General features: G+C 40.2%; 1 protein-coding gene across 1 annotated transcript; it reads right to left on the reverse strand.

The window, feature by feature from the left end:
- Positions 1 to 2,243: 2,243 nt before the first annotated feature.
- On the reverse strand, positions 2,244 to 9,330 carry LOC103253098 (peroxisomal bifunctional enzyme). The gene is made up of 2 exons (XM_008051576.2): positions 9,063 to 9,330; positions 2,244 to 4,010 (listed from the first exon to the last, which is right to left on the reverse strand). Exons 1-2 carry the CDS (start codon positions 9,328 to 9,330, stop codon positions 2,749 to 2,751), a joined length of 1,530 nt encoding a protein of 509 aa, XP_008049767.2. The 3' UTR covers positions 2,244 to 2,748.
- Between the last annotated feature and the right edge of the window lie 323 nt (positions 9,331 to 9,653).

Genomic DNA, 9,653 nt, shown 5'->3' on the forward strand with positions numbered 1-9,653 from the left:
ACATCATTAGTCAGAGAAATTTAGGATCCCTCACTTTATCTCTCTCATGCACACCCGTTCCTGCTGGAAATGAATGAACAGATAGCAACTGCAGCTGCACAGGGGTTTTACTGATTTAAGGAATATCATTAAGCTCATCTTTAAAGTTGGAGTCTCACGGCAAAGATTCAGGGGTGTTCCCAAAATATGGTTCCCATCAGAGTCAACCACCACTGGAACACATTTTTTTAAAATGTCATCCAGAAGTTTTAAAAAAATACAGATAGTTTAAAAATTATTAACAAGAAAAATCAGCCTTTTAAGTGCATTTTCAAGGACAAGATAGGACATCCTGAAAGGTTTTACCATATTAACTACTATTTTAGGTCAGACCCAGCAAATTAGAATTAGTTTTGCCTCATTTGATATAAAATAAGAAAAAATGAATTCATATTTCTCTTTCCCATTTTCTATATACTCCTGTATTGGTCCTTAATCTTTAGTTGGACATGACACTTTTGAGAATACAATGTAAGATATGGTACCTCTTCCAAGAAATGCATTCGGATACATACACGCAAATTTTATCATAACACTTCAGGGGTTATTAACTCATAAAATCTATTCATGGATGCTCTAGTTTCAAAAGCTCAATCTAGAGGCTAGCGTAGGGTGAAAATACACTGTAAGAATTCAAAATAAAATCCATTCAAGGTTTGAAGAAGTTAATGTATTTTTTTGCATTAATTTGAAAATAAGTCACTTTGGAGACAAAGTTACTACTTTCAGTAATCTTTTCCACTAATGTCTTTAATTTCATAAACCAAAACATAAAAAATTCAGTAATACACATCTCAAAAATTATTCTAAATTGAACTACAATTCAAGGTACATTCTTGGATGTTTGTTTTCTTTTTACAATGGGAAACTTATACTGTATTCAAGATTTTACCATCAGAAATTTTTATTTTACCATCAGAAATTTTGTTTAGGTTCACAGGTAAAAGTATTATGAAAATAGTTCATTTACATCTCACTGAAGGAAAACAATGTTAGCCCTGTTTATTTATTAACAGCTTTATTTAGATATAATTCATATACCATAAGATTCAATCACTTAAAGTATACAACTCAATGGTTTTTAATATATTCAGTTATGCAACCATTACCACAATAATTTTTAGACTATTTTCATCAACCCAGAAAGACATTCCATAACTATTAGCAATCGCTTCCCATTCCCCTCACCCCCACCAATTCTATCCTTAAGCAACCACTAATGTACTTTCTGTCTCCAGAGATTAGCATGTTCTGGACATTTCATATAATGTACATACAATATGTGAAATTTTGTGACTTTTTTCCACTTAGTATAATGTTTTCAAGGTTCATCATATTGTAGATATGTCAGTATTTTTTTTTTCTTTTTGAGTTGGAGTCTCACTCTGTCATCCAGGCTGGAATGCAGTGGCATGATCACGATGATCACAGCTCACAGCAACCTTGACCTCCTGGGCTAAGGTGATCCTTCCACCTTTGCATTCCAAGTAGTTGGGACTACAGGTGCACATCACCATTCCCAGCTATTAAAAAAAAAATTTTTTTTTTTTTTTGTAGAGATGAGGTTTTGCTATATTGTCCAGGCTGGTCTCAAACTCCTGGGCTCAGGTGATCCATCCACTTTGGCCTCTTAAAGTGCTTGGGATTGCAGGTGTGAGCCATTGTACCCAGCCTTTATTTCTTTTTATGGTGGCTAAATAATAGTCCATTATACGGCTATACCACATTTTGTTTACCCACTCATCAGTTAATAGATGTTTGAGTTGTTTCCAATTTGGGGCTATTATGAATAATTCTGCTATAAACATTTGTGTATAAATTTTTTTTTTTTTTTTTGAGTTGGAGTCTCACTCTGTCGCCCAGACTGGAGTGCGGTGGCCACTCCTGGCCACCGCAGCCTCGATCTGCTGGGCTCCGGCGATCCTTCCGCCTCAGCCTTCCAAGTAGCCGGAATTACAGGCATGCGCTACCACGCCCGGCTGATTTTTTGATTTATCGTAGAGATGAGGTCTCGCTGCCCGGGCAGGTCTCGAACCTGCGGCTCAGGAAATCCACTTACCTCAGTCTCCCAAAGGTGTGGGATTACAGGCTGAGCCACCGAGCCCAGCTTGTGTACAAATTTTTATGTATTAAAATAAAAATACCTCAACCTCCTGGGCTCAGGCAATCCTTCTACCCCAGTATCCTGAGTAGCTGGGACTACATGCATGTGCCACCATGCCTGGCTAATAATTCCGAAATTTTGTTGGAGAGACGAGGTTTCATTATGTTGCCTAGACTGGTCTTGAACTCCTGGGCTCAAGCAATCCACCCGCCTCAGCCTCTCAAAGTGCTGGGATTATAGGCATTAGTCACCATACCTGACCCATTTATCATTTATTAATTGATGACATATTTCTCCAGTGATCAAAATACTTGGGAACCTCAACTTATTCCTGAGGCTCTCTCAACAGCTATTATGTTCACACAAGTTTATTGACTAAATTTATCTGATTGGAACAGATTCTGAGGCATAGGAAGCATATTCCTAAAAATTTGACCCACTAGAGTGGTCAGACAGAAAGCTCAAAGGGGAGGTTTAGCTGACTGATTCTTTATTTTGCTTTGTATTTCAGAGCAATCTTACTTTGAATTTTTGGATTTAAGTTCACTGAAATTCAGTGGGTATTAACTGGTGCTAGCATGTGAGGCATCACCTGGAAGGCTGAATCACAACTTACTGCTAGGGGGCTCTGCCAAGCTCTGCCATTCTTTTAGAGGAGGATTTCCCAGGGAAGCCAGTTTTTTTAGATAGTCGCTGGGCTCCAGTTGAGGAATATCAGGATTCTGCCTGTAATATTTCTGCAACTTCTCTAGAACTGTGGGCAACCCAACTGTGGAGGCATAGAACATGGGCCCGCCCCTGTGCCTTGGCCATCCATACCCATGTAAATAGATAATATCAATGTGCTCTGGGCTAGCAGCCATTCCTTCTTCCAAGATACGGAATGCTTCATTGATAAGTGAATATAAGCAGCGCTCAAGGATCTCAGCCTGGCTAATGATACGTGGTTTGATGTGGTGGGTTTCTCTGTACTGTGACAGAAACTGGGAAAGCCAGGGATCAGGCTTGTGAATCCTACCTAATGGCTTGTCATATTGATACCAACCCTTACCTGTCTTCTGGCCAAATCGTCCTAATTCACAGAGCACATCAGGAATTGGGCAATATCTATCACTGCCCCGCCTTCGGGCAGGAGTTCCTGGAGGCAACGTAGGTCCAGTCAGACCTTGCCCCCGCCGAATTCTCCAGCCCACATCCAACCCAGCTAGGTCAGACACTCTAAAAGGTCCCATTTTAAAGCCAAACTCTTCCAGCACCTGATCAATCTCCTCTGACTTACTGCCTTCTTCTAACAAGAAATACGTCTGATTGTAATAAGGTTTCAACATCCGATTCCCCACAAACCCAAAACAGTTACCTACAACCACTCCGAACTTTTTTATCTTTTTTGATAAGTTCATAATAGTGGCAATGGTAGTGGGGGAAGAGTATCGGCTGGGAATAACCTCGAGCAACTTCATGACATGTGCTGGTGAAAAGAAATGGGTGCCAATGACCAAGTGAGGGCGATCAGTAGAAGAAGCAATCTCATCAACGTTCAGGCCTGAGGTATTGGTGCACAAAAAAGCTTCTGGTTTGCACACAGCTGACAGTTCAGCAAAGACCTGCTTCTTCAGGTTCATTTCCTCAAATACTGCTTCAATGACTAAATCTACACCACCAAGATCCTTCATAGATGAAGTTAACCTGGGTTTTGGTCCTGACCAAGGTTGGTCACTCTGCTGCATTTTGGATGTTTCCTTTTCCAAGACAGAGGTTATTATCTTGTTTGCAGTTTCTAACTGCTTTTTGTCTGATTCTACAGCAATCACAGGGATCTTGGCCTTTGCAAAAGATATGACGATGCCACGGCCCATTGTTCCCAAGCCTGCAGATAAAGAATGAAGTAGAAAAAGAATGATTCAGTGGTACTAGGAACTGGAAATTACTTACTGGATGGAAGATGTCTGTGACAATGAGGCATGTAAAGAGATTGATTCAAGGAACACAAATGGATTGAGTACTAGTTAAGACTAAGCACTGTTAAGGGCTCCAGAGGATATAAAAATGACTAGAATTCACACATACAAAAGTTAAAATTCGCTTATTAGAATAAGAGACTCTAACAAGGCTATAAAATATACAATCAATATGCAAAAATCAATTGTATTTATATACACTAGCAATGAGCAATTTGAATATAAAATTAAGAAAATAATTCACTTCCAATAGCATCAAAAAGAATAATATACTTATGAATAAATTTAACAAAGAATAGGAATATTTGTACACTGAAAACTATAAAAGATTAGAAATTAAAGCATACTTAAATAAATAAAAACACATCCAGTGCTAATGAATTAGACTTAATATTGTTAGGTGGCAGTACTCTTCAAATTGATCTGCAGAGCCAATACAGTTCTTATAAAATTCCATCTGGTCTTTTGCAGAAGTTAACAAGCTGATCCTAAAATTCATCTGGAACCCAGAAGACCCAAAACAGTATTGAAAAAGGGAATAGAGTTGGAGGATTCACTCTTCACAATTTTAAAACTTATGACAAAACTATGGTATTCAAGACAATACAGTACTGGCATAAGAATAGACATACAGATCAATGAAATAGAACTGAGAGTAAAAAATAAACCCATACACTTATGGTCAATTGATTTTCAACAAGGGTGTCAAGACCATTCCATGGGAAACAATAGTTTTTTAGACAAATGATGCTGGGACAACTGGATATCCATATGTAAAAGAATGGATTCTTACCTCACATTGAAAACAAAAACTAACTCAAAATGGATCATAGACCTAAATGTTAAGGACTAAAGCTATACAATTCTTAGAATTAAATCTGGGAGTAAACCTTATAGGTAAATCTTTGTGATCCTGGATTAGGCAATCATTTCTTAGTTATAATACCAAAAGCACAAGCAACAAAAGAAAAAAATAGATAAATTGAGCATCAAAGTTAAAACCTTTGTATTTCAAAGAACACTAGAAAGGAAGTGAAAAGACAACTCACAGAACAGGAGAAAATCATACATCTGATCAGGAACTTAAGATATCTTGAGTACATAAAGAACTCTTATAACTCAACAATACAAAGACAACCTATTTTAAAAATGAGCCAAGGAGCTATAACATTTTTCTATGAAGCAATACAAATGACCAATAAGCACATGAAAAGATGTTGAACTTTATTAGTCACTAAGGAAGTGAACTCAAAAGCACAGTAAAATAACACATCACACCCACTAGGATGGCTATGATGAAAAAGACAGACAATAGCAGGTTTTAGTGAAAATGTGGGGAAATTAGAATCCTGATACATTGCCAGCTGATTTTTAAATGGTGTGGCTGCTGTGGAAAATAATTTAACAACTACTCAAAATATTAAACACAGAGTTACCATATATATATCTCTCTCTCTCTCCAAGAAAACTGAAAACATACACCATACAAAACTTGTACATGAATGCTCATAGCAGCATTATTCAAAATAGCCAAAAAGTAGAAACAACTCCAATGTCCATCAACTGATGAACAGATACACAAAAAGTGGAATATTATTCAGTCCAAAAAAGAAATAAAATAATAGTAATTCTTCAATGTGGATGAATTTTGAAAACATTATGCTAAGTTAAAGAAGCCAGACACAAAAGTCACATGTTGTATGATTCCATTTATATGAAATATCTGGAACAGGCAAATCCATAGAGACAAAAAGTAGACTAGTGGTTTACAGGGGCTGGGGGGAAGGGTGATAAGGAGTGACTACTAATGCATTGGGGATTTCTTTTTGGGGTGATGAAAATATTCTAAAATTGATGTGGCAATGGTTGCATAACTCTGTGAATATTTAAAAATCATTGAATTGTGCTCCTTTTTGATGATATTGTTATTATACATTTTATTTTATTTTATTTTTTTGAGCCGGAGTCTCACTCCATTGGCCAGGCTGGAGTGCAGTGACACGCTCACAGCCACCCCAGTGTCTGGGCTCCGGCGATCCTTCCACCTCAGCCTTTCAAGTAGCTGGAACTACAGGCACGTGCCACCATGCTTGGCTAATTTTTGTATGTATTGTAGAGACAAGGTCTCACCAAGTTTCCCAGGCTGATCCCGAACCTCTCGACTCAGACAATCCTCTCGCCTCGGCCTCCCAAAGTACTGGGATTATAGGCTTGAGCCACTGTGCCTGGCCGCATTTTTTTTTTTTTTTTGAGTCGGAGTCTCACTCTGTCACCCAGATTGGAATGCGTGGCACACTCATGCCCACCCCAATGTCGACCTGCTGGACGTTGGCGCTCCTTCTGCCTCAGCCTTTCAAGTAGCTGGAACTACAGGCGGGCGCTACCACACCCAGCTAATTTTTAATTTATTTATTGTAGAGATAAGGTCTCACCAAGTTGCCTGGGCTGGTCTCGAACCTGTGGGATCAGGCAATCCACTCGCCTTGCATTTTTTATTTTTAAAAATTGTGGCAAAATACACATAAGATTTATCATCACAACCATTTTAAAGTGTACGATTCAGTGGTGTTTAAATACATTCACAATGTTGTACAGATATCATCAGAACTCCTCCAAATAGCAAAACTGAAACTCTGTATCCACTAAATGATAAATCCCCCTTTTCCTGTCCCCCTCAGCCTCTGGCCACCACCATTCTACTTTCTGTCCCTATGAATCTGACTTCTCCAGGTACCTCATATAAGTGGAATCGTGCAGTATTTGCCCTTTTGTGAATGGCTTATTTCACTTAGTATAATGTTCTCAATGTTTATCCATGTTGTATCATGTGTCAGAATTTTCTTCCTTTTTAAGGCTGAATAATATTCTACTGTATGGATATACTATTTTGTTTGTCCGTTCATCCTTCAATGGACACTGGGGTGCTTCCACCTTTAGGCTATATGAATCACCTGTTATGAACATGAGTCTATAAATGTCTGTTTGAGTCCCTGCTTTCAGAAGTGGAATTGTTGGATCGTATGGTAATTCTGATTTTAATTTTTTTAACAACTGCCATAATATTGTCCATAGCAGCTGCACCATTTTACATTGAATTATACACTTTCAAACCGTGACTTCTGCTGGGCATGGTGGCTCGCGCCTACAATCCCCCTACTTTGGGAGGCCAAGATTCTCACTTTGGATTGCCTAAGCCTATGGTTTGGGAGGTCAAGGTTCTCACTGTGGATTGCCTGAGCCCAAGGATTCGAGGCCAGCCTGGGCAACTTGGCAAGAACTCATTTCTACAACAAATAAAAAAATTAACCAGGCATGGTGGCGCGTGCCTGTAGTTCCAGCTATTTGGAAGGCTGAGGCAGAAGGATCACCTGAGCCCAGCATGCTGAGACTGCGGTAGCTGTGAGCATGCCACTGCACTCCAGTCTGGGCAAAGTAAGACGTCAACTCAAACAAACAAACAAACAAATAAACAACAACAAAAAATGGTGATTTTTACAGTATGCGGGTTATATCTCAATAAAACTGTTATTAAAAAATGAGTAATATCAACCCTCAGGGAGTTTATTATCTGGTGGTGGAAAGAAGAAGAGTTCACAAATGTCCATCCTATATGATAAAGTGATGTGAGAAGTTCAAATTTCTTTGGTGATTCAAAGGAAAGAGACTATTTAGTTGGATGAATCATGACAAGCTTCACAAAGACATTTGTATCTGAAAGAAAAATCATATTGTAATAGGTAAACTTGGGAAGTTGAACCATCTAGGTTGGGAAATGGAAAAGGAAATGGAGGAACATTTTAAGCAAAGGCAAGAGGAATGGTAAATGTAGAAAAATTATTTGGTGGAAAATATGATATTGTGTGCTCCCCATGTCATTCCATGTTCCTCCTGGACACAGAGAAGACTGTACCTTGTGGATCCTTTGTGTCCTGGTGGGGCTGTGACTAATTCTGGTCATGAAATGTGTAGGTGGTGATGTGGGATCTAGGACTGGTGCCTAAAATCTCCCACAATACCCGTGGTTGCCACCTGGATGTACCCAATGCAGAGAAAGAACTGAGAGGCCTGGATGAAGGCCCTAGTGCAAGTGTTGGCAAACTCCAGTCTGCAGGGCAAGCCAGGCCCATGCCTATTTCTGTACTGCCTGCAAGCAAATAATGTTTCTACATTTTTAAATAAAAAGTTTTAAAAGAATACTATTTTGTGACACGTGAAAATATCACATTCGGGTTTCACTGTCTGCAAAAAAAGTTCTATTGGAACACAGCAAAATTTGTTTCCATACTGTCTATGACTGGATTTTGTTTTATATGGGTCTTATGTTGCCCAGGCTGGAGAGCAGTGACTACTGACAGGTGCAATCATAGCACCTTCCAGCCTCAGACTCCTGGGCTCAAGTGATCCTCCTGCTTCAACCTCCCTAGTAGCTGGGATTCCGGCCCATGACACCATGACCGACTCTATGGCTGTTTTTGTGCATAATGGCAGACTTGAGTAGTTACAACAGAGACTGTGTGGCCCACAAAGTCTAAAATATTTACTATCTGAAACTTTACAGAAAAACTTTGTTGACCCTTGTCGCAGAGAATGGCAGAGCCATTAGTTAAAAAGAACCCTGGTCCTAGAATGACCAGGAACCTCACACCCATGTAGTAAGCAATAAATAGATCTTTGTTGTGTTAAGCTACTGAGATTGTTGGGTTATCTGTTATAGACAGATGATCTATCTGTGACTAAGCAGCCTACTATGAATGAAACAGTTTTGTGAAAGCCACTTAAATGTTACTCCTTCAGACCTCAGCTCGGGTGAGCCCTATTCCCAGAGGTAGCTGGTGCTGACTCTGTAACCCAAAGGAGGAAATAGCTGGCTAAGTTTAGCCTTGGCACTGAGGCTGCAGATCCCATCATCGGCAGCCTGCTATTCACATGGAGCTCGGCAGTAGACTTCGCTGAGGCATCACCGGGGTCTGGGCAGCTACTATGGCTGCCGCTGCTGCTGCTGCTGCCTCCAAGGCAGCCATTCCACATCTTACCGCCCGTGCCTGAGGCAAGCCGCCACCGCCTGCTGCTGCCACCACCGAGGCAGCCATTCCACATCACATGCCTGTGCCTGAGGTGATCCACAACGTCAGACCTTGAAGCCCCTGCGAGCAAGATCTGCTGAGGTCTACTACCACTGAGATGTCCCACCAGGCCATGGGTCTCCTCCCGTGTGCCTTGAGGCAACATCGCCCTCCCCTTAGGGGCCGGCGAGTAGCTGAGATAAAGACCATCTGGAGTGAAGGATAACACCACCTGCTGGCAATTCAAGGTAACAACACCGAAAGGGGAAAAATGAACACAGGCCAGATCTGAGTGGTGAATGGGGCAGTGGTGAACTGAGTGATCTGAACTGCCCTTCACAACAGGCCAGCGGCAACTGATCCTAACTGTGAACAAACTTACCAGCCTGAAAAGACAGCTAGAAATCAGAGCTGAAAGGACATTCGACTTAAATGAAAAGTCTCAGAGTGTGCTTGATTGGTTCTGTTAGTCTACTGACTTGATTCAAT

This window comes from Carlito syrichta, unplaced genomic scaffold (genome assembly GCF_000164805.1).
Source record: "Carlito syrichta isolate Samal-C Ts95f unplaced genomic scaffold, Tarsius_syrichta-2.0.1 Scaffold200165, whole genome shotgun sequence".
In the NCBI taxonomy this organism is placed as follows: Eukaryota; Metazoa; Chordata; class Mammalia; order Primates; family Tarsiidae; genus Carlito; species Carlito syrichta.

What these genes read in the sequence shown, in the direction of transcription:
- LOC103253098 (XM_008051576.2), bottom strand. Translation starts at nt 9,330, where the DNA reads ATGTTGCCTCAAGGCACACGGGAGGAGACCCATGGCCTGGTGGGACAT. An exon ending in TAGTAGCTGCCCAGACCCCG is followed by an intron (nt 4,011 to 9,062) that starts GTGATGCCTCAG and finishes CTTTATCTGCAG; the next exon opens with GCTTGGGAACAATGGGCCGT.